This window comes from Gracilinanus agilis, chromosome 5, assembly GCF_016433145.1.
Source record: "Gracilinanus agilis isolate LMUSP501 chromosome 5, AgileGrace, whole genome shotgun sequence".
Lineage (NCBI taxonomy): Eukaryota > Metazoa > Chordata > Mammalia > Didelphimorphia > Didelphidae > Gracilinanus > Gracilinanus agilis.
The window spans coordinates 111,826,141-111,852,164 of record NC_058134.1 but is presented as its reverse complement, the minus strand read 5'-3'; the positions used below and the strand labels follow the sequence as shown (position 1 = coordinate 111,852,164).

The 26,024-nt window shown below is 35.1% G+C and overlaps 1 protein-coding gene across 2 annotated transcripts in view; it reads left to right on the top strand.

Annotated features, from left to right (window-relative positions):
* Window positions 1-26,024, top strand: part of TRIM24 (tripartite motif containing 24) — a 136,676-nt gene that overhangs the window by 40,570 nt on the left and 70,082 nt on the right. For both annotated transcript variants that reach the window (XM_044679674.1, XM_044679673.1), the window contains exon 2: window positions 8,235-8,353. In XM_044679674.1, the coding sequence (XP_044535609.1) occupies window positions 8,235-8,353 (119 nt within the window). The remainder of the gene's footprint in view (window positions 1-8,234; window positions 8,354-26,024) is intronic.

The following is a 26,024-nucleotide window of genomic DNA, read 5'->3' as shown; positions in this document are numbered from 1 at the left end:
TATGTCTCACCTCTTTAATTTGTTTGTTTAAAAGTCTTGTATTATGGTTTTCAGTTTTCAGAATGTCTGTGCTGTGTATTTTGTGAAGTAGGTAGATTGCTCTTCTTGAACCATATAAGTTATTTCTTTCACCTTGGGGTCCACTTCCAAACAAGTTTGGTCTGAAAGTGTTAATTCTTTTCATACAAAATTATCTTTTTTATTTAAGAAAAAAATCTGCCTTCCTTTCCTGTTCTCAAAGTCTTTCCCCTTCCTCCCAATTGAGAACAAAAGAAAAATAAAATCTCTATTATGGATAGTCAAGCAACAGTCTGTATTGGCCATATCCAAAGAAAATAAAATAAAAATTTTATCTCATTCTAAACTATTGAGAACTTCACTATCAGGAGGTAGATGGTGTTTTCATCCTTAACCCTCTTAATCTTATCATGACAATGAGAATATTTAAGCCTTTTTAACTTTTTTTTTTTTCATATTGTCATTGTATAGACTGTTTGGTTCTTTACTGGTAGTCCAGTACCAGGTCATTCAAGTCTTCCCAAGTTTCTCTGAAATCTTCACTTTGTTGTTTCTTATAGCCCAATATTGTTTTGTTATATTACTTGTTCAAGTCTTTCCAAATCAGTGGGCACTATTCACAGATTGTAATCTGTATCACCTCAAAAGGAACTTTAAGTATTTTTGTATATACTTAGTTAAGAGTTTGATTTGCTTAGAACTAAACCTTCCCTTAAACTACCCTCCCTCATTTCTCCCTTCTTCCTTTCCTCTTTTATTTCCCTGTTTGAATGAAATATATATAACTTTGTGTGAATGTGGATGTCTTTCCTCCTGTATTCAGCTCAGATGAGATTCAAGTGTCAGCCACTCCTTCCTGCTAGCTAGCCCTTTTCCTTGTTTAAATGTCAACTTGCATACTCTGATTCTGTAAGATAATTTCCCCTAACTTTCCTTCCATTATCCTTCTTCCCTCATTCTTTTTTCCATTCTTCTTTTAAATTCATCAAGACATAACAAAAACACTCTCTGGCCTTTTGTGACCTGAATGCTGATAGGGTTCTGAGGAGATACTTGTATCATCTTCTTAAATTTGAATGTAAGTAGTTTATCTTTGTTTAATCCCTTACAATCATTCATATTTATCTTTTCATGATTCCACTCCTGTGTTTGACCTTCAAAGTTTCTCTGTAGCCTAGGTCTTTTCTTCAGGAATGCTTAGAAGTACTCTATTTCATTAAAAATCCATTTGTTTCCCTTCCAGAATTATAGTCAATTCTGCTAGGCAAATTATTCTTGGTTATGAACCTATATCTTTTGACTTTGAGATTATCATATTCTAAGCCTTCCACTTTATTAGAGTGATAACTGCTAAATTGTGTTTAGTCCTTACTGTGGCTTCTGGGTACTTGAATTTTTTTTCTAAATGTTTGCAGTATTTTAGGTTTGACTGGAAAACTTTGAATGTTGATTATAATGTTTCTATGAGTTTTCATTTTGAGCTTTTAAAATGATTTTCAGGTGGTTATTGATTGCTAGATTCTTTCTATATTCACTTTACCCTCTGATAGATTATGAGTTCTTCAAGGGCAGGGACTGCCTTTTGCCTTTCTCTGTATCGCCCACGTGTATGTTCAGCATAATGCCTAGCACATATTATTATTATTATTCCTATTGACTCCCAGAGGAGCATAGGGCCACAACCATCTCACGCCAATGGACTCTGTTCTGGGAAACTTCCACCAACTGGGCATATCTTTGCCAGGTCTGTTTTGGCCTTCCGACTTTTCTCCTCCCTGGTGGGTTCCATATTTTTTTTTCATAGCCTCCTGACTGATGGGATACTGAATTGTTCTTTCCCAGAGTCTGGTATTGGAGATCTTTTCAGGCCATCTGATGTTCAAGATTCGACGTAGGCCTGGAGTTTGTTGGCTTTTGCCAGCACGCATCATGGACTCTGTTGGAGAACAATCTTCCAGACTAGGTGATCGTTGGTTTTGTTGTTTTAATGAAGTTGCAGTTTCTATAGCAAGTGAGATTCTTACGGGTCTTACGGGGTGAGGTTGCTAGCCCCCGCCCAACCCTCCTCCTTTTTCAGCCAGGCTTGGGACTGCCTAGCACATAGTAGGCACTTAATGTATTCTTAGTTGACAGACTATTTCTAAGATATTTGGGCAGTTTTATTTTAAGATATCTTGAAATATTATGTTTAGATTTTTTTTCCTCAAGTAGTCCCATGATTCTTACATTTCTTTAGATTTTTTTTTTCCTTTTGCCTTTGTTTTAATGTTTCTTGTTGTTTCATGTAGTCATCGACTTCTATTAGGTCCATTTTAATTTTCAGGGTGTTTGTTTCTTAGATAAGCTTTCCTATTTCTTGTGCACTTCCTAGTTCTTTCATAGTTCTCTTATTTTAATTTCTATTTTTTTTTCTCTTAAGTGCTCATCATATATAATTTTTTTTACTTCACCTCTTCTAGGAATTTGAGTTGAGTTTGTATACAGGTGATTTTTTTTGTGAGGCTTTATACTTCTTTTGGTGTCATTCTCTTCTGGTTCTGTTATAAATATCACTATAATAGTTCAGAATTTAAGAAATGTAAACTACCCTTAGATCTGATTCCTATGCTAGTTGTTCCTCCATAGGCTTCAATCTGGATCAAGAGCTGGAACTCTTTGAAACCCTGCTTTGTTCAGACTCTGAGCAACACTAATAAAGCTTTCTTCTGAACATATATGTCTTCTTTCACAGCCATGGACCTTCACCACCTGCAAGACAGACATCCCTTTCTCAATTCTGTCCTGATTCTATAATCTAGAACTGGATAGTGTGCAGCAAAGCTTCTAGTCAGTATCTCTTTCCATCTTGATACCCTCTTTGGGTCTGGGACTTATTCTTACACAGCCTCTCCCTGACTCAGAGTGCTCTCTAAGTGGTATACCCCTAAACAGCACCATGTTACCATTATTCAAATCTCTCAGTTTATTTTCAAATTATATTCTAATCTGGACTGAGAGAAAATAACTCACTATGATTTTTTTTTCCTTGTGTCTACCCATCAGGATTCAGTTTGATGCATTTTCTAAGTCTCTTGGAGAACTTATTGTGGGGAGCTCAGTATTGCTTTCTGTTGTACCCACCATCTTGGCTTCCTACCTCTCCACTGATACATTCATAAAGGAAATTGTAAGCCACATGATTAGTCAGAAACATTTTTCAAATGCCTCAGTCTCTTTCATTCCTTATGAGATATCCAACTTCTTCCACCACAAGGTTTTTGATATTTCACCCTAGATGAGCTTTTAAATTAATACTTCTCTAGCTGGTAAAAGACATTCACAACATAGCCTGAAAATAAAAAAAATAACATCACAGAATAGAATGCACATTGAAACCAATTTCTGCCCTACTGGGGAGAGGAAAAAAAGGTACGGCATATGTTCTGGTCTCATGCCTGTTCTTCCCAAATGCAAGTTAGCTACCATTGTCTCATTAATGAGTTTTTCAGTTGTTTTTTCAGTCCTAAATCTTCTTCTATCTTCAACTAGATACATATCTGATTGACCTAACTGTCCTGGATCTTTGTGTGGACTAAATTGTTTTGGGTTTTTTCATGGTTTTTTTTTATCATGCAAAACATTTCCATATTATTCATTTTTTATAAGTAATCTTATAAAACCAAAACCCCAAATCATATACCCAAATAAACAAGTGATAAATCACACAAAAAATAAATACTTCTTTATGATTTTTTTTACTTTTCAGTTACTACTTTATAACTGATTAACCTGAATCTACCTAAACTTTATCCCAATCACTTTGATAAACCCTTTCAATTTCATGGAATTTTATTTACTCTGTTTCTAGCATTAAAGTTAAAATTCATGAATTTTTCTTTCCAGGAAAATTGCACTAGTTGTCATTCCTTTTATAAAAATTGCCTTTTCTAGTTTCTCTTTGTTGTTTCCTGTCATTAGGATGCACACCTCACATGACATTACTTCTGTCTATTGAAGGTATACTGTTATAAAGAATGTAAACAAGGTAATCTGAGGGGGTCAAGGAAGGCAATTTGGGTGTGAGGAAGGATAAAAGGGGATATAGATGATTATAAGGTGATTGGAGGAGGAAAGAAGGTAAGGGAAGGTTTAATACTTAGTAAATAATGCCTAATAATATAATTTAATAATAAAACAGAAAATAACTAAATAAATTAAATGAATTTGGATTAAATTTAAAAAAATAATTAATCTTCTCATACATCTGTTAACCTGGGAAAAACACAGAACTACTAAAGGTAGTCAGAAAAACCAAGTCTTTAATCAGGAAAGGGATAGGTCCATATTCGGCTGCTACACAGAGCCCAGTGCACACCCTGGGACTCTGGGAGACCTATCCCTGGGAGAAATCACCAAGCTAGATGATGGCTCCAAGGAACAATAGAATTTGGGGAACTGAGGACTTAGAAGCATGATTGATTGACATTATCATGGCTACAGGGAAATGAGAGTGTCCAAACTACACAAGACACAAACAGGCTTGGGAACAAAAACCATAACCAGGGGCTGGAGTATCAGGGTGTGGTCTAATTACTATAGGTACTAAAAGGATATTCTTTGCCCATGTGTTGTTCTTCTTACATCTGATTTTCTGCTACCATAATATACTTGTATAAAATTGGTTTTATTATGAGTGTGTGTATATACATACATACAACATAATATATAATTATGGTATAACACACCATAAAGTACTTGTAATATAAGTATTTTGGTGCAAATGCCTAATAGTGGATTCTTGAGACAAATGGACATTTAGTCATTTCATTTGCCATTAATTCAAAATTGCTTTCCAACATGTTTGTATTGATTCACAGCTATGCTAAGCAGTACAATGGTGTGTCTTGTCTTCCTTCCCACAACCCAACCAACATCAACTATTGCCATCTTTATCAGTTTGCTGCATATGAGTTTAATGTGAAACCAGAGGGTTCTTTTGACAGATTTCCATTTTTTTAAATTAGTGATTTGGAACATTATTTCATGGTTATTAATAGTTTGCAATCCTTTTTGAGAGCCATTCATATCTTTTGGTCACTTAATATTTGAGGAGTTAGTTGTTTATATATCTTGGATACCAAACCCTTTTATGAGAAATTTGAACTTGAGTCTTCTTGACTCTAGGCCTGATGCTATAGCCACCCTGCCACCTTGATGTAAAGATTCTCTCCCTTGCCCCCCCCCATCCTTCATTGTAGCCACTTCCATTATCCTAGATACATTCATTGCCTCTACTCCGTGTTTTATTAAAAATATCCTACATGTGACTGTGAAAGGTAATATGATCTTAGTATTAAGGTCTAATTTCTACCAAACTTCTGTCCAGTTTCACTAGCAACAGTTGTTGAGGTATCTATATGTGTGTTTTAAATAGAAAGTTCTTTCCTAAGTAATTTTATGTTTTTGGCTTTATTCTGTTCTGGTTATTGGGCTTCTTTCCAATTTCTAATTCTTTTTAATTTTCCTGTCCTATAAAACCTATATTCCTCCTCGCCCACCCTGCCATCTGTTACAATAAAGAATTTTTAAAGAAATTTTTAAAAATCAGCAAAACTAACCAATATCCAAAAGTCCAACTATGTAATATGTACAAGATTCCGGGTTTATATGGAAGATTTGGTCCTCTACCTTGACTTGGAGAAATTTGGCTTTTTGATTTTATTTACCTAAATTGTTTAAATTGGGGCAGTGGGATAAAAACTTCTGTGACAAACTTGACTACCACCTTACTTATCAAGAGTGTTTTCTTCATTACAAACCAGTAGTTAAGCTTCAAAATCATTCACCACGTGACCTACAATATTGCATTTCTTTTTTATCTACCTAGTTTTTTTCCTCCTTCTTCCCTTCTAGAGGAAAATTAACAGTGTCTCTCCTTTGGGTGTATTGAGTTCACTGCAACCCAAATAGGATTCTTTTCAAATTATTAGTACTTGTAGCTAGGTGGTGCAGTGATAGAGTACTAGGCTTGGAGTCAGAAAGATACTACTTAGATCAAATCTGGCCTCAGGTACTTACCAGCTATGTGACTCTGAGTAAGTCTCTTAACTCTGCCTTAGTTTCCTTTATCTTTGTCAAGAAGACCCCAAATGGGGTCACAAAGAATTGGATATAATTAAAAAAACAACTAAGATGCTTGTTAACTTGAACTTATTCTAGAAAGTTTTCACAGAAGCTGCTAAGCTTTTTGTCTGTGATTAAAATCCTTCTCCCATCATTTTGATTGAAGACCAGAAAAGTCTTCAAAGGGAAGGCAGCTAGATGGTTCAATGGATAGACCTCTGAGGGTCTAGGAAGACCTGAATTCAAGTTTTGTCTCAAATACTTAGATGGCCTTGGGCTACTATTTGACCTATTTACCTCAGTTTCCTCAGCTGTGATGGGGATGTCCTACCTCCTAGCCGTCTGAGGCTCTAATGAGATATTTCTAAAGTCCTTAGCATAGTTCTTGGTAGTTTGCTATATAATGGCACTATAATCTCATTATTACTATCACCACCACCACCACCACCAACACCAACCACCACCACCACTGCTACAAGGGTGCTGAGCTCTTTATTCGTTATTAACTTTCAATTGGGCTCTTCTTATCATTGTGTTTGAATCCCTAGCATCTTGTGAAAAGTAGGTTTTCTTAATCAAAAATTTGATAATTAACTCAAACTTCTGGGGCTCCCAGTTGCAGCTAACATATAAAATATAACCTTCTTTGTTTAGCTTTTATAGCCCTATACAGCCTTTACCCCAAACTATCTTTCCAGTCTCATTACATATTATTATTCTTTCTCTGAATTCTTTGATTCATCCAAACTGGCCTTTTCCCTATTCCTTCCATGTGACATTTCCATCTCTATCCAAGCCTTTATACTATCTATCCCTTATGGCCAAAATAGATTTCCTCCTTACTTCATCTCATGGAATCTCTCTCCACATGATACAGGAAGTCTCTCCTGATCACCCTGACTGATAGTGCCTTTCTCTCCCAATTATTTTGTATTGTCTTTATTTAATATAAATAGATAGTTTTTCCTATTAAAATATAAGCTTGTATGTAAGGGTTGTTCCAGTCATGGTATTTGTAACTTTAGCAGCTTAGCATGGTTCTGGGCACATAATAGATACTAAATAAATACTTGTTGAATGATTAATTTATTGAATAAACTATTAGATTGGGTATAATCATTAAATATATTGAAGCTTGTTATAGAAGTCTAGTTACTAAATCTTAACTGTGTAACAATAATAATAGCTCACATTAACAGTGTTTTTATTCAAGTCACTTTCTTCTCAGCAGTCTTATGAGGTAGCCAGATCAAGTCAACGAGCATTTATTGAGTGCTATAGGTATTTTGCCAAAGTAAAAGTTAAGTATTCTTATCCCTACTAAACCAGATCAGACTAAGGCCAGTCATAGATCTAGTAAATATTGTAACCTGTAAATATTGTAACCCGTATTAGAATCCATGCTTGCATGCCAGTGTTCTTTCCACTATATCACAATGTACCTATAAAAGAGGTTTATTTTAGGAAACTATGGAACGCCAGAGATTTTTCATCCTGTATAAGTCTCTCTAAATGAGATCTACACAACAAAATTTGGAAATTAAAGGGTTTTTTTAAAAAATGTATTCAATTATTTGTTGTATATGCTGTCTAGAATACCTCCTTAAGAAGGAGAACATTTAAGAAGGAGAACATTGGTCTTTCCCCAGTTAGTAATTTAGCATAGGTGCAAAAAATATTTCTAAAGCTATCTATAGATTTGGTCAGTCAAACATTTATGTTTGCATTGTATCCTGTTCCAAATATAGGGAATACAGAGAAGTTGGGCACGAGTGAATATATGGATCTTTGCTGTAAAATGGTCCATACAGAAAATGTTAAACTTTCAATCTAAAAGTCTGTAACAATTGTTTGCTCTTTAGAACTAGATTCACAAAGTACACTGGAGAGATTTCTTAAGCATTAAGTATTATACAGTTAATATTTATGCATCATTTAATATATGAAGATAAAATTGCTTTCTTAGAATTGGAAATTGGTATGATTTTTGTGGTTATAGTACAATGTGAAATATTGTCATTTTAGGACTGAGCCATTTGTTTTCTGAAATTTTCAAGCAGCTAGGTTCATATATTCAATCCTAAATTAAAATTTGCTTATGTTTTTTTCCCCAGTTGGAGTCATTCGTTGTCCAGTTTGCAGCCAGGAATGTGCAGAGAGACACATTATAGATAATTTTTTTGTAAAAGATACTACAGAGGTTCCCAGCAGCACGGTAGAAAAGTCTAATCAGGTGAGTGTTGTATTAAATGTTAACTTATTTTTTCAACATCTGTAAAAATGTTCAGGCTGGGGGCAGGGGGGAAGCAAGGCAGAGTTTTACAGAAAAATAAAAGCAGTTGAATGCTAGAATTTTAAATTTAAAGTGTCCACCTGGTAACACCATAACAGAAATAATGTGTAAAGCTTTGCTCAAATACATTTTTTAAAATTAACTCTTTTATTTTAAACTCACTTTGCCTGTAAATTGTCTCTCCAAGACCATGTTGCTTGAGACCTTAATTTTGTCCATGAGAAAAATTGACTAGTGAACTTAAATTTCTTCCCTTTGGTTTTTAATGTTTGACTGCTCTCTTAGTCTACTCTATATCACAGCATAAATTCCACCTGATAAGTTCATAGTCTCACTATACACAGAGAGCTAACTGGAAATACTTTCCAGTCAACAAAAACTGTTTTACTTTGAGTGTTTCATTCTTCATGGTGTTATTTGGTGCTTATGATATCTGGTGCCTATCAGTCATTATTGTTTTTGTTGAATATGTTCATGATATCTGTATGGAAACACATGACTTCTTTGTAATGCCTTTTGACTTTTCTAGTTTCTTATATATTCCTCCTCATCGTCACTTTTTTTGCATTGGAGTCATCTACTGTCAGAGTACTGTAGTAGAGTATTCATTAGTTAATTAAGAGTTAAGTAGGAAATAGGGTTAATTAACAAAATTTATTGATGGCTAAGAAATAGTTAAGTGAATTGGATTTCTTTAAGTCAGAATGGACTCTCAAAGAGGATTTATGGGAAGAGAATTTTCACAAGGAGCTTTGGGAAAGACAGTTGAACCAATGACTAACTCTTTGAACAATCCTGAATAAGGAAGGTTATCCAAAGAGCCCACTCTGCAAATTGGGAGAATTTCTGGTGAATTTATCTCTTGAAACCTTCCTAGCAGACCAGTAAAGGAGAGTATTGGATGCAGTACCTGTGCTGACCCCAATAGGGGCCAGAAAAGAGTAAACTATTTGAGTGGAGAAATCTGTGAGAATTCTAGCAAGCTGCTTTTTCATCTGAACAGCAGGAAAGAAATTCTGATTTATTCCTCTCTGTTTATGAGTTTAACCCTACACCAAGATAAATTCAGAGTGGGTGAATGACTTGAATATAAAGAAGGAAACTATGAGAAAATTAGGCAAACACAGAATAGTATACTTGTGTAGTATAGAGAGAGGGGGTCATATAGTTTTTTCAAGCTTTGGCTGAGTTCTGAAAGCAGTTAGGGGTTTGGAATCTTGAGGGAGAGAGTCAGTTGGTTTGGGTCTCTCGTGGAGAGGGTTTCTGACCAGCTGAGCTCCTTCCTTGCCTATCTGTACAATTGAAATTTAGCCTTTTTAGCTTTGAAATATTTAAGAACTGTTATTTTAGATAAACCCTTTGTATCTTCCTTCCCTATATTATTTCCTACCTTCGCTCCCTTACCTTATATGTCTGTGTAGTTAATAAGGAGAGTAATTAGAGAGGAGTTCAAATTCGTGAAGGGTTAACTATAATTGACAATATTAGATATAAAGAAACTAGTCAGTCATCATTTATTCCCTTTAGATATCAAGAGCACTTTGTAAGCTTGAGTTAAAGGCAGGTCCTTACTCAGACTCCATCTCTGCCTCCCTTCCCCCACCTGAGGTTCCTGAGACAACTGTTAGGGCTTCCTTAATCCACTTTCCTGTCAGATCATCCTTTTGAAGATAATAAACCCTTTCGTGTTTCAACAATCCTATTAGTATAATTTGTCAGTTAGTTATTAAGAGAGGGAAGAAGAGGAAAGAACTAACATACTCTGGGCTTGAAGAGAAGCCGGGGTATCCATCTTGAAGGAAGGTGTAACTTCAAAACAAGTCCCTTCCTGTGAAATTAACTAAAGCCTGATTGTTAATTTCAGTTTAGTCTATTTCCCTCAGCCTGTGTTTAAGTCTGAGTCCTGGTCTATAAGCCCCTGTGTCTTTGCCTGTTAGATTAATTCTCCCTCTCCTGAAGATCTTATTCCTTCAGTGTTATACTCCTGACTTCAGCCCTATTATATCCTGAATCTCCTTATACCAGCCTACCTGTAATCTAGATTTACTATCTTAACAAATCCCTGATAACCTCCTTTCAAAATTCCCTTGTACCACATACCTTTCTTCAAATTATCCCCATAACATTCTGGCAAGCCAAGTCAAACGAAACATACTATCTTCTGAAGAAAAAGAAAATGAATTTCACAAGAATAATTTTTGTATTAAGCAGTCTGTCACTGCTTATTTTGTCTTTTATGCAGGGATTATATACGTTTTGGCTGATAAAAATACCAAACTTGATAACAACAATTAATTGAAATCTATGACTATTACAAATGGATTGCATTCACTTTAGCTGAATGTATATGCTTCATACCAATAGCTGTGGCAATTGTTCTGTCTCTATGGCATTTTTTGGCAATTTCAAAAGCAGTCCTGACTCTTCTGTTTAATTATTACAAGGCATCTCATCCAAAACAAGATAATGATAACAAGGAACTAGTAGAAAACATCAAACTACTGTTTCAAGTGTTGAGGCAAAAACGTGAAGGAAAGGAACTCAATAAATATACAATCTTGCAACTAGAAATTGTAGAATCAAAGTTTTGGGGGCAAAAGAAAACAGAGAAAAAACAACCGATTCAGAATGCAGTGGTCTTGTCAGATCTTTGGGAAAGGTTTTAAAACCAAGCAAGAGTTAGAAAAAATTACAAAATGTTAAATAATTTCAATTGCATTAAATTAAAAAGTTTTTGTACAAAAAAAACCGATGCAACTAAAATCAGAAGGGAAACAACAAACAGGTTAAAAATCTTTATAAACAAAAACTCTGACAAAGGTCTAATTACTCAAATATACAAGAAGCTAAATTAATTGTACAAAAAAATCAAGCCATTCTCCAATCAATAAAAGGTTAAGGGATATGAATAGGCAATTTTCAGCTAAAGAAATCAAAACTATCAATAAGCACATGAGAAAGTGTTCTAAATCTCTAATAATTAGAGAAATGCAAATCTGTTTATAAGTTTATATTTTTAGTTTCAGAATAGAAAGATAGTTATTTGGGAATTTAGTTAGTGTAGAATAAGGATCATTCTTCGTGATCATGAAGAATTCCCTTGCAGGAAAGATTGATTGGGATTTATTTAGAATTTATTAGTTATAGTAATAAATAGAGTTTTATATAACTGGCCTGAGCAGTTTTTCTTCAACTTCTTGAGCAGCCATTTCTTCTCAGTGGTCAAAATCAAAAGCCTGTCCATAGCAGTATCAACTATTGGTAATACCAGTAATTAATAAGGGTAAATGCCCCAAAATAACTCTACCTGTTAATTTGATTTAGAGGATCTTTTCAAGTTCTTTATTAAAAATAGATGTTATTGATATCTTTACTTTTTTTTTTAACATTGTTAAAATTTCTCCCGTCTTGAATCCCCCTCCTTTTTCCCTCCCAGGTATCCATATGAAATAACAACAAATAATAGCAAAACCTACTACACACTGAAAAAGTCTGAAAGTATATGTATGAACCACACTTGAGCTACAAGAGTGAGATGAGATTTTCTTATAGGAATCTGTTCTGCCAAACTATTTTATTAATATCTCTTCTTTGAAGCCATACTTGTTGTTCTTAGTGATTCTGAAACATTTTGGATTATTTTTCCCATTTATAATATAGTCGTGTATATTGTTTTGGGGGCTCTACTTCATTCTTTATCAGCTCATTTAAGTTTTTTTTTTTTTTTTATTTTAAACCCTTAACTTCTGTGTATTGACTTATAGGTGGAAGAGTGGTTAAGGGTAGGCAATGGGAGTCAAGTGACTTGCCCAGGGTCACACAGCTGGGAAGTGTCTGAGGCCGGATTTGAACCTAGGACTCATTTAAGTTTTTATATGCTTCTCTATATTCATTTTATCCATTCTTTCATATACCACAGTAATATATTCTGCTAATTTACTGACTTCAGTTTTAGCTATTCCCCAATTGATGAGTATCTGTTTTGTTTCTAGTTCTTTGCTACTATTAAAATTACTAATAGTTTTAATGCCTGCTGTTTTATAATACGTTTGGAAGTGTGCAAGTAGTATTCATTCCTGTCTTTTTTAATGCTTTTTGTAGTAAATGGGTCTTCCTGACTGTACCTACTTATCTGCCTGATAAACTGACTTGTTCCTGATATTAAACTAGTAAGAATGCCTTGAGAACATTGCACATAGTAAGAGGAACACTGATGATTATCAGTGGTGAAAGACTTTGCTACTCTAATCATGATAAGCATAGAAGATAGTTTCAAAGGACTGTGATGAAAAATACTGTCCACCTTCAGAAAGAACTGATGAACTCTGAATAGAGATGAGAGCATAATTTCTTAAATTTACTTATTTTTATTGGCTTTTTTTTTACACACAACATGACTAACATAGACATGTTTTTCACGACCTCACGCGAAGTCAAGATCAAATTACTCAGCTTCCCAAAAAGATTAAAGGGATGAAGAGGGGAGATAGGGGAGGGAAGGGAGAGAATTTGGAAATCAGATTCTTAAAATTGATTAATTTTTTTAACTTAAAATTGGGAAATATTTAATAAAATAAATTTTAAAATAGTTTAAAAGAAAACTAGGGAGAGGAAAAATGAATTATTATCACCAATGAATATTCCAAGGAATATACTGCCTATTCTGTATATATTTTCTTCTAGCAATAGAGTTTGAAATCCCTACAGCTACCTTTTCCTGATTATGTTTTATCTATCTTCTCTCGTTCACAGATTGTCCAATGAGGAGGGGGGGGGGAGTTAGTTTTTAATTCAATTTTATTTTTATTTTCAATTCCAAATTATGTATAGCCTTGCAAGTCAAATTTTCCTTTTAAGCATATTTCTTTCTTTTATTTACATTTTTTTTTAGAAAAATTTTCCACGGTTACATGATTCATGTTTTTACTTTCCCCTCCCCCCAATAGCCCATACACATTTCCACAGGATTTAATATGAGTCATCAATCAAGACTTATTTACATATTATTGATAGTTGCATTGGTGTGGTCGTTTCAAGTCTACATCCCTAATCATGTCTGCATCAACCCATTTATTCAAGCAGTTGTTTTTCTTTTGTGTTTCCACTCCTGTAGTTCTTCCTCTGAATGTGGGTAGCGTTCCTTTCCATAAATCCCTCAGAATTGTCCTGGGTCATTGCATTGCTGCTAGTACAGAAGTCCATTACATTCTATTTTACCACAGTGTAAAGGTCTCCGTGTACAATGTTCTTCTGGCTCTACTCCTTTCGTTCTGCATCAATTCCTGGAGGTCTTTCCAATTCACATGGAATTCCTCCAGTTTATTATTCCTTTGAGCACAATAGTATACTGTCACCAGCATATACCATAATTTGTTCAGCCATTCCCCAGTTGAAGGGCATACCCTCATTTTCCGGTTTTTTGCCACCACAAAAAGCACAGCTATAAATATTTTTGTACAAGTCTGTTTATCTATGATCTCTTTGGGGTACAAACCCAGCAATGCTGTGGCTGGATCAAAGGACAAGGCAGTCTTTTAGAGCTCTTTGGGCATAGTTCTAAATTGCCATCCAGAATAGTTGGATCAGTTCACCACTCCACCAGCAATGCATTAATGTCCCAATTTTGCCACATCCCCTCCAACATTTATTACTCTCCCCTGCTATCATTTTAGCCAATCTGCTAGGTGTGAGGTGGTACCTCAGAGTTGTTTTGATTTGCCTTTCTCTAACTATAAGAGATTTAGAACACTTTCTCATGTGCTTTTTGATAGTTTTGATTTCTTTGTCTGAAAATTGCCTATTCATGTCCCTTGCCCATTTATCAATTGGGAAATGGCTTGATTTTTTTATACAATTGATTTAGCTCCTTCCCTTTCTGGAAGTTGATATCATTTTTGATGATAGCATTTCATGAGACCCTTAAAATTGTGCTTCTTTATTGTGTTGATCAATTATTACATCTTTCTGAGTTTGATTAGCTTTGTAATATTGCTATTATTATATAAAATAATTCTGATTCTGCTCATTTCATTTTCTTTTTTTTTTAAACCCTCAGTATCAGTTCTAAAATAGAAGAGCAAGAACAAGTAAGGGCTAGGTAATTGGGGTTAAGTGACTTGCCCAGGGACACAAAACTAGGAAGTACCTGAGGTCAGATTTGAACCCAGGTTCTCCCAACACCAGGCCACTGTATGCTACCTAAATACCCCTTCTTTTTCAATCCATACAGATCTTCCCAGGTTTTTCCAAAACCATCCTGCTCTTCATTTCTTAAAGTACATTAGTGTTCTGTTACATTTCATATACATATACTATAACTTCTTCAGCTATTCCAAATTAATAAGCCTTCCATCAATTTATAATTCCTTGCTAAGGCAAAAAGTTATAAATATTTTTGTACATATAAACTTTTCTTTCTTTGAACTCTTTTGGAGTATTGACCTCATAATGATATTTCTTAGTTGAAAGGTGTGCAGAATCTAATAGTTTTTGGATCATGGTTTACGCAAATGACTGGCCTAGTTTACTGCTCCACTAATGCAGAGCAACTTTTGTGTTTTATTAAGATGGGGGGCAGAGTCAAGATAACAGCTTGGGAGCAGCAAAAACTGAAGCTTCTCTTACAAAAAAAGACTGAAATTCAAACCTAACAACAAGATAGAGTCATTGAGCTCTCTTGCTGAACACAACTTGAAAGGAAGACAGAGCCAATTTCCATGGTATAAAGAAAAGATTGATCTGGCTGACACCGCTATTAGATCCCAGGGCAGGGACTTACCCTGAAGGAGCACCTCAGATCCACCATGTGAGGTCTAAGGTTCTGCTGGCAGAGAGGAACTTTGGTGGAGGGCAGCTAGCTAAAGTGAAGATTTGGCCCCAGGGCAGATTGGAACCAGTCTAATCCAGTATACTTGCAGAGGAGAGAGAAAATTGAAAATTCTGCTCCAGGGCAGAGCATCTCAAAGGCTGGTACAGTAAACCAACAGAGGGGCTATTTTATGGAGGATGAATAAACAAGAAGAAAAAAAGAAGGTAATGATTAAAAGCTTCTATGGAGATAGAGAACATAGAATCGAACCCATAGAGGATAAAGGGATCCAAGGAACTTCGAGCAAAACATTAAAAAATCCAGGGAATTGGACTCAGCCTCCAGAAAAGCACAAAGGAATTTAAAAGTCAAAAGATAAGTTGAAGAAAAATGAAAAAAGGAAAACAACAGCTTAAAAAAGCAAAATAGGTCATCAGGAATCAGAAGCTCATGAATCAAGACAAGAAAATCATCTTTTTAAAGCCAGAATTGACCAACTGCAAAATGAGGCAAAAAAAGTAAAAGTAAAGAAAGAATGACTTAAAAAGAACGGACCAAATGGAAAAAGAGGATCAAAAGGTCTTGGAAGAAATTCAGTCTTTAAAAATTAGAATTAGTCAAATAGAAGCTAATGACTTCATGAGTCATCAATAAATAAAACAAAATGAAAAGAATGAAAAAATAGAAGAAAATATGAAGTACCTCATTGAAAAAACAACTGACCTGGAAAATAGATCCAGGAGAGACAATTTAAGAATTATTGGACTATTTGACAATCATGACCAAAGAAAAGCTTAGATATCATACTACAGGAAATAATCCAAGAAAACTGCCCTGATATTCTTACATAAAGGGTAAAATAGAGCTTGAAAGAATCCACAGATGACCACCTGCATTAAATCCCCAAATGACAAATTCCAGGAATGTTATAGCCTAGTCAAAGAGCTCCAAGGCCAAGAAACAAATATTACAAGCAGCTAGAAAGAAACAGTCAGTATTACACAGGATCTGACAGCATCCATACTGAAAGGACCAACCAGAAGGCAATGGAATATGATATTCCAGAAAAAAAAGGAACTGGGATTACAACCAAGGATCAACTACCCAGCAAAACTTACTATATTCTTTCAGGGGAAAGTATGGTCATTTAATGAAATAGAAGATTTCCGCAATCCTGAAGAAAAGATCAGACTTAAACAAAAAATTTGATGCCCAAATACAAAAGTATTTCATGCTTCTCTTGAAGCATGAAAAGGTAAATAAGAGAAAAAACTTAAGGACTTCAATAAGGTCAAAAAATGGCTTATATTCCTATATGGAAATATAATATCTCTAAGTCTTAAAAATTGTTATCATTGTCAGAGTAGTTAGAAGTAGGATACATAGAGGGGTGGTAGTAAGCTTTTTATGATTGTATGTCAAAGAATATAAAACTAGGTGTGAAAAAAAATAATATTAAGACTTGGGAAAAGAGAAGTAAAATGGAATTAAATATCGCAAAGTAGCACAAGGAACGGGAGGAGAAGACTAATGCAATTGAATGAATGCTAGACCATGCTGGTCTTTTCTTTTATGCTTCTTTTTCCACATCACTTATCACTCCTCCTTCCCCAAAACCAATGGCAGTTTTTCAGTTTGCCTAGAACTACCCAAGGTGGGGGGATAGTGGGCTTTGGAGTTGTTAGTTTACTTTAGTAAGTGACTGTGAATTCTCTTACTTAATGGTAAATAGGAATACTTTAAGTTCTTGATTTGATTAGTTAAAAATAGACAAGCAGAGAGTTAATCCTATCTTCACAGTCCCCCCCTGTGATTCTTTGGGAGACTAGTCTCCTCTATGAATCATTTAACATAATTAGCTTATACCTCTAAAGATCTTCTAGCTAAAGGTGCATACAATATTGTACTTTCTAAGAGGAAATTATAGTAGTTGGAGATAAAAGGGAAATAGAGTAAAACCAATGTTTGCTAAGCACATTGACAAAAAGTCAATTGGGGGCAATCTCCTTTGGCATAAGAGTTTACATTCAGAATAAATGATATGTTTAATCACCTTCAGTTCAGTCAATTACATCCCAAAGTTTATTCTGGATCTTCTGATGCCGGGTAGGTTTCTTTATGGCACTTTCTCCAAACAGTTCACTATCTTGATTTGAGTAGTTAGCAAGCTTCTTTTCCTGAAATTCCTCTCAAAAAATTTTAAATCTTGGATTTTATGAAAATTATTCAATCCTCAAAGAATAAATTCATAACAGGTCCTTGTATTAGCTTCCAACTAAAGTGATTTCTATCCCAGAAATGTGTAGGACAATTGCATTAATATAGCACTTACTCATTGGCAGCCATCGCTACAGAAAGTTGCCATACTATGAGAGAGAAAAAAGGATTAGCTTTTGACATAAAAGGGAAGTATGTTTCCCTGGTCTGATTTTACCTTCACTCTCAGGGATAGGGGAGCAAAATGGCAGCCAAACTAATGTACTTGCCAAAACGTGGCACAGGGAAGACCTGCGTCTGACTTATGTCAAACAGCTGCTACCTTGAACCTCAAACAAGTCCTCTGTCTTGGTGCACATCTCATTAGTCCCACAAGGATTGTTGGTCTCCTTAACCATGTGCTTCTTTGCACTGTACAATGGCTCTTTTGTGATCCCTTCTCCTGGAATCTGACACGATTATTAATCAAATTCTCACAATATTTACCAATCAATGGCAGGTTTCCACAGTCTAAACTTTAGCTTTGGGGAATGCATTGATTTTAGAGTTAATAAGATATTGTTAACTTAACTTTCAAAATCAAAAACATTAATATTGATTACATGTACTTTAAGTAAAATAAATAAGAAAGGAGATAACAAAAAATCAGATACTTTATTGAAAATGAAAAGCAATAAATAAAAAAAATATTCAGGAATTAAATGTGTCAGCCAAAACAGTGTTGTCTATGGACTTCTTTCTCCGATGTATGTGACAGGATAGTCAATCATTGTTGGTAGAAGGTACTCATTATACATGTAAGCAATGACTAAGAGTCCTTTTCTTGAATTTTGATAGCTGTTGGAGTGTTTAATACTATTTGAAACAGACTTTGTGTTTAAAAATTCATGAGAGACTTCTTTACTATGGGGAGGGAAACAGACTGAAACAATTAACATTAATAAGGAAATGGAGTCTGAAAAGGTTTAAAATTCACCTCCAGATTCTTTGAGATTCCTTCCCCTCCAAAGTACCATCATTTATCTAGATTCCTTTGGTGTGACGCCTTTGGGGTTCCCCATGCTGAGAGGGGATTTCCACTTAGTACAGTGCAGACAAACCCCATTTTGGTTGTTTTGTTGTGAGTCTTGATTTGACTCATTTGAGTTGTTATTTCTATAGTTTTTTCTATGATGGTGATGATAATGATTATTTCTAAGATTATTGTTATTTTTGAAATTACCAGTATTCCTAAAATTTATGGTATTGAGTACCTGATTCCATTTTCTGCAGTTTAACATTAAGTTACCTCGTTTTCCAGATAAATAAACACTTTAGTGTTTGATTTGTAGATTCTTACAAATGGATTATGGGCACTGCTCAATTTTCTTTTTCTTTTTCCTCCTTTAAAATTTTAATTTCTTTCCTTAATGCCTCTACTGAGTCACTATTATCTCCATCTTTCTTCTTGTGAACATTAAAAATATAAACTGCTACCCTTCTCAATTCTTCAAGGTCCCCAGTTTGGGCAGTTGGTTTTAAAATAATCTTTGACCACTTTACAGCAGTTCTCTACAAGCTTTTTCTGTCTGATATTCCTTTCTCTGGAAAGATCCAGGTCTATATACCTACCTCTCAGCTCAATAAGTCTATTCATAAACTGAGGGATTTTCCTCATTTTTTTGCTTTAAATTTTTGAACTTTGTCCATGTACTAGGCCTATTAGAACAAGTTTTCATTTCTATTAATAATGCCTCTCTAACCTGGCATAATTTTAAGTAGTCTTGTTCATTATTAGCATTTCATTTTGGGTCTTGCTGGGGCCTGTTTGGCAAGAGAGATGTTTTTATTTTTCTCTCTTTCCATTAAAAAAGCTTAGAGCAAAATTTCTATGCTTATCCATGAAGGATCATAAGTCCAAGAAATGCTTTCAGCCTTTTTAATAACCAAAATAAGCTCATCTTCAAAGGAAGGGGTATTTTGCTTGGATCTCTCAATATTTTGGGGGGAGGGGTGAAGGGTGTATTGTAATGTATAGAAGATAGTCAGCCATTTTTGGATGTGCAAATAGCAGCTTTACTTTCCTGGAACAAAGAATCTGGCAGAGGGCAGGAGCTGGCACATGCCAGGGGACAGTTGGAATTTTCCTATAAATACAGAGGGCAGAGGTCCCTCTGATTCACTTTCTCTAGGTTAGGGAGGCAAGAGATTGTCTACTGTCCAGCCCCGGGAGAAGGGTAGATTGATATAGGCAGGCAGGTTTGACTACTTTGATAATTATGTCAATCACTTTATTATTGTTAAGGCTATTAAACTAACAAGATTATTTTATCAAGATTACATCATCCACATTAACAAAATCTATAACAGCTTCTGAGCTAGGGAGACTCAAAGTCCCCTAGACTCAGCACCTAGGCAAAATTCTATTTATATACCATCGAAATTTATGTTATATTTTTATAGATTAAAGGCTCAATAGGGTTCCCCTAATTCTGCTTCTCCCATCTCCCATTTCCCTTTCCCTTCAACCTATCCAATAAACCCTGTTAAATCTACAAGTCTCTGATAGCTCTCACTCATTTAGGTGGTATCCTACCTTATTGAGGACAAAATCAACTTTTGTCAACGCAGTCAGATCTTGCGAACAAGCCCTAGCTGATCCAAATACTTCAAGATCAAGCTTGTGTTTGAATAATAAAAACCAATAAGGTCCCAGAAAGTTGAAACAACTTCCTAGTTTCATCAAGCCCAGTTGATTCCTTAGGAACTGTTACTAGGGTATTCAGCCTTTCACAGAATTCTATCTCCTTTCAGTGGAGCTTTCAGGCAGTAGGTTTAAATCAACCTCAGACCTTCACACTTTGATTGAATATCAGAGCTCCCCTGAATTGACTAATAACAGGACCTTAACCTTCATAACAGTATCTTGTCTAAGGGACACTAAACCTCTGTTTTTATTATAAGTGGGTACTTCCTTTAAGGGGAATAGACTTTTAGCTAAATTATTTTCTGTTTCTGTTACTTGACTTGATGTTTGGTTTGCCATAGGCCAGGTAGGAAGAGTCTGGGTTGATTTAGTGGTAGTTAGAACACAATGAGGAATATGGAAAAAATCTAATCTAATCTGGGGATTTCTCAAGGTTTTTATATGTCTTGAGATCCCCCAAACTATCCTCCAGCTTCTTCCAGGTGTCTTTTAAGGTCTTTTAGTTCAGCTTCAAGATCAAGGATTGGTTGATTAGTGAGAGAGATTGGTTTGATTGGATGGGAAATGCATTGGACAGGACAGGAAATGTGTCCAACAGGACAAGGCTGAGATGAATCGCCCATCTGAATCTCGAGGTTACTCAGGCTATTTACCAGTTTTTTCTTAAAGAGGGATAGATAAACTGCAAAGTATCTTGTACTGATAAGTATACCCAGGAACAGTGCTAAATAAAGCCATTGTGAAATGTTCTCTGGGATCATGAGCTGTTTTAGATAGACAAGAAACAGCATTATCATACTTGGTTGTCTATTTTTTAATTTAACTATTAAATTGCTTATAATTCTGCTTTTTTGTCAGTAGGTGGCCCTACTTGCTAGGAGTTAGGATTTCACAAAGCTAGTGGATGGGGTCTTTTAGAGACTTCAGAGAAAGAAAATTATTGTAAGTACAGGCACACCCTAATCAATTACCTTCTGAATGGAGGGCAAAAAGCCTTAGCCCATGACTAAATATTGTCCCCATGAGGGACAATAGGAAAAAGCAAAAGCAAAAGCTTTCTTTATGTTTTAGGCAAAAAAAAAAAAATAAAAAAAAACCACTTTCTTTAAGTTAAAGCCCTCAGGGCACAGCCTAATTTTATTTAAGCGGTTTGGGAGAGTTTTCTACTTTCTCTTCCCCCCCAGGGGTAAAAACACATGGCTTCCAGGGAGCCAAGGGGATAGTTAATCCTATCTTCACGAAAGTGGATTTTATCAAATATTTTTAGAACAACTAATTCTAATACTATACAGACTATTTAACAAAATAAGTGAAAAGGAGTTGTACCAAATTCTTTTTATAATTCAGATATGGTGCTGATTCCCAAGCCAGGAAGACCAAAAAGAGAGAGAGAAAACTAGATATAATAATCTTAAATACTTGTAAAGAGACTACAACAGTATATCACAAAGATTATTCACTATGACCAGGTAGGATTTATACCAGGAATGCCAGACTGGTTTAATATTACGAAAAACCATCTGCATAATTGACCACATCAACAACCAAACTAATAGGAATCACATGATTATCTCAATAGATGCTGAAAAATCCTTTGACAAAATTACAACATCCATTCCTATTGAAAACATTAGAAAGTATAGGGGGAAAATGACCTTTTCTTAAAACAATATGCAGTATTTATTTAAAATGTTATGTGAAGAGAGACCCTGTTAGAGTAAATAAATAAACAGACGACTGGGATTTTGATGTAACCTAGGCTGACAGAGCTGTCTCTTCAAGGACTAAGAGCAAAGAGGGCAACACTCTCTGTCCTAAGCCAGTATAGATCCAATCTGACTGCATTTTAGAACAAGGATGTTTATTCAGGAAATAACAGGAAAGGTAATTGGGTAAGTGGGTTGTAGGTGAGTCCCTTTTGCTGAAATGTCTGCCTTAAGGGCCCCAAACTGACTTTTTGACAAAGTCTCTGATCCCTGACCAGGCCGAGGCTATTATATCTTCTCTCTCTGCCTATAAATTCCCATGCTATCTATCTAATTCTAAGCTAAAGCCCACACAGGTTTCTCAGTCTTAGAATATAGATGGATTAGCATGGACAAGTGGAGTCATATGTGATTGGGTTCACCCCATAGAGGAAATTCTCCCTGAGGCAACCTTGGCAGTTCAATCTGCTCCTTTTCTCAGTTTTGATCTTCTTATATAGTTCAATCCCCTTTGATTGAACTATATAAGCTTCCAGGTTGTGGTAGAAACAGCTCACAGGCATAGGTTGGAATAGGTTGGAAATCCCCAGGAGGTCAGAGCTGAATCCAAGAGAATGACTCTGGCTTTGTAGATCGGTAACAACTCTGCCCTGGCTGGCAGTTAGAATTTCCAGATCCCCTCCTTTAAGATTCCAACTGGGTTTCCCCCTGTCTCTGTAGTTTCACCAAATTCCATTTCCCTTAGCTGCAGACTTGTCTCTCTTTCCCAAAATCTCCCTTTCACAAAAACCATCAGCAAGTATCATCTGCAATGGAAATAAGTTAGAAGCCTTCCCAATAAGTTGTTTTAATTTGCATTTTGTATGACTATTTATAGGTTTGTTTTCATCTTCTGAAAACTGCCTATTCATATACTTTGGCCATTTTTCTGTTGGGAACGGCTCTTATTCTTGTAAACTAGCCTCAGTACCTTACCTGTTTTAGAAATGAGACCTTTATTAGTGAAAGTTATTGCAAAGATTTCTCCCCTCCCTTTTTTCTATTTTTCTAATTTTAGCTGCTTTGAGTTGTAATTTTTAAATTTCATGTAATTAAAATTATCTGTTATACTTCCTGTGATCCTCTGTTTCTTCTTTGATCATAAACTCTTACCTTATATATAGATTTGACAGATAATTTCTTTTGTGCTCTACCAACTCGCTTATAGTATCAACCCTTATGTCTAAATTTCATCCCATTTTGAGCTTATCCTGGTATACAGTGTAAGTTATTGTTCTATTCTTACTTTCTGACAGACTACTTTCTGGGTTTCCAAACAGTTTTTGTCAAATGGTAAGTTCTTGCCCCACCCAATGGATCTTTGGATTTATCAAATACAAGCTTACTGTGCTCATTTGCTTTAGTATATTGTGTACCTAATCTTTTTCACTGATGAACCTTTCTATCAGTTATTAAATTGTTTATAGTATTGTTTGAAATCTGATACTGTTAGTCCTTCTTTGCCTTTTTTGTTGCTGTTGTTTCCCTTGATATTCTTGACCTTTTGTTCTTCCGGGTTAATTATTATTTTTTTCTAGCTTTTCAATTTAGATAGTATTGTCATTCTTACATTGTCTTGGCCTATGCATGAGCAATTAATATCAGTCCAGTTATTTACATCAGTATGTGAAGAGGGTTTTTGTACTTATGTTCAGATATAGTACCTATGTGTATCTTGGCAGGTAGTTTCCCAAATATATGCCACTTCCCATTTGTTTTCTCATCAACACTATTCTCATTCAGTGTGTCAATTCTTATAAAATATGTTACAGAAATATAATGGAAAAGATATTTTGATCTGTAATTACTATATTTTTAATTTGAGATTTTCCCCACCCTTCTATCTTCCTTTCTTTCATATAGGTTAAGAATTTCACAACTTCTCAGCACCTTCAAAATTATTACTTCCAGCAGAGAATTATCTTGTACACCTCCTCCAATCTACCTCTTTCCCCACCTTGGTTTTTCTTAAGTGCCATTTCTACTTCCTTATATATAGTACATCTAGGACTGATTTTTATTGTCTAGATATAGCAGCCTTACTATTTTTTTTTCTACCATTTAAAAAAGTTTTAATGTTTCCACAATCCCATTTCTATTTACCCATCAAATCATTTTTCTTTTTTTTTTTTAAGCTTTTTAAATTTAGAATATTTGTCCATGGTTACATGATTCATGATTCTTTCCCCCTTTTTCCTCCCCCCCCCCAAAGCTGACAAGTAGTCCTGAGTTATACATGTATCATTGTTCAAAACCTATTTCTATGTTATTCATATTTGCAGTTGAGTGGTCTTTTAACATCAAAACCCTAATCATATCCCTATCAAACCATGTAATCGATCATATGTTTTTCTTCTGCATTTCTGTTTCGATAATTCTTTCTCATAAGTCCCTCTGGATTATCTTGGATCACTACACTGCTGCTAGTAGAGAAGTCCATTACATTTGATTTTACCACAGTGTATCAGTCTCTGTGTACAATATTTTCCTAGTTCTGTTCCTTTCACTCTGCATCAATGCCTGGAAGTCTTTCCAGTTCACATGGAATTCAGCACAATAATATTCCATCGTCATCATATACCACAATTTATTTAGCCATTCTGCAATTGATGGAAACCCCCTCGTTTTCTAATTTTTTGCAGCCTTACTATTTTTGACAGCAAAAAAAAGTTCTAAAAATCTTAACTGTTGGCTTTCTTCTTCTGGTATTAGCTTTAAGTGCCCCTTACTTTTTTTTAACCCTTATTTTCTATCTTAATAAGACAGACAGAAGGGCAAGGACTAGGCAATGAGACTTGTCCAAGGTCACATAGCTAGGAAATGTCTGAGACCAGATTTGAACTTGGGTCCTCTCAACTCCAATTCTAACATTATCCACTTTGCCACCCAGCTGCCCCTTTAAGTGTCTTTTTTTTTTTTAAGAATCAATACTATTTATTGGTCCCAAGGCAGAAAAGCAGTAAGGGTAGGCAATGGGGATTGACTGACTTGCATGGGCCGGATTTGAACATAGGATCTCAATTCATTGAGACACCTAGCAGCCCCCTTAAGTGTATTTTTTGATGCATCACTATACTTTGTTTTTCAGCAAGTTGGTTTTACCCATTACTTCTCATTGTTTTGCCATCTGGTATGATCATAATCTCTCACCAACCTTTACTGTAACATTTTTGCAAATTAGTTTATTCTTTATGTTTCTGATTTCCATATACTTCTGAATGGAATCAGATGTTTGCTAAGACAAGATTTAGTGTGTTGGTATTATTGGTGCAAATGAATTTTTATCAATTATTTCAGTTTCACATAGAAGTTTAGTCTTAGTCCTCTCTTTCTCTCTCTCTCTCTCTCTCTCTCTCTGCATTGGCAAGTTGTTTAAATAGATCAGTTTTTTGTTGGAATACCATTTTTTCCCTTCTAGTTTGATACTGATTTTAATCTTTGTCCTAACAATTTGATGATATGATTATATACAGAGGGTGGATCTAGATACAAACAGTTGATTCAGAAAGCACTCTGCTAAGGTTGGATAGCTTGCTTTTTAGTAAAATATAATGAATTTCATTGTGATATCACTTAGTACAAAATAATCAATTACCACAACAGGAGGTGCTGATAGAATCTAGAAAGCAGTTCAGCTACTGAACATTTGGTTTACAGAGAGAGCCCAGTCTATCATTACCCTCATACAATTTGAACTAAGTTTAAATTAAGGTCTTGTGGTAGAGGATGATGGAAGAGTAAAACCAGAATTGCCTTAGAAAAGTGAAAAGAAAGCAAATGGAATGAAAAATAACAATTTGTGGGAAGCTAGATTAAGCAAATTCACTTTGAATCCTATATTCTATATGAGGAATAGAAAAGCACTAGGGAGGAAAAAGAATGGGAAGAGTAGTTGGACTAGATCACAGCAAACAAAATAACCTTGTGTAGTGGGCATTTTTTCCTGATATTAAAGGGCTCTTCTTTGTTCACAAATTATTTACATAGTATTCCTTGAAGAGGTGATTGTGAGGCTGGGCCCAGAAATGTAGAAGGGCACAAAAATGACTTGGATTGCCTTTGGCAAGTTACATAGTTTTTAGTGATTTCAACTTTCTCCTTGAAACACATCAGTCACTGAATAATTCAAATTGAGGGTCACCCAAAAAGAAAATC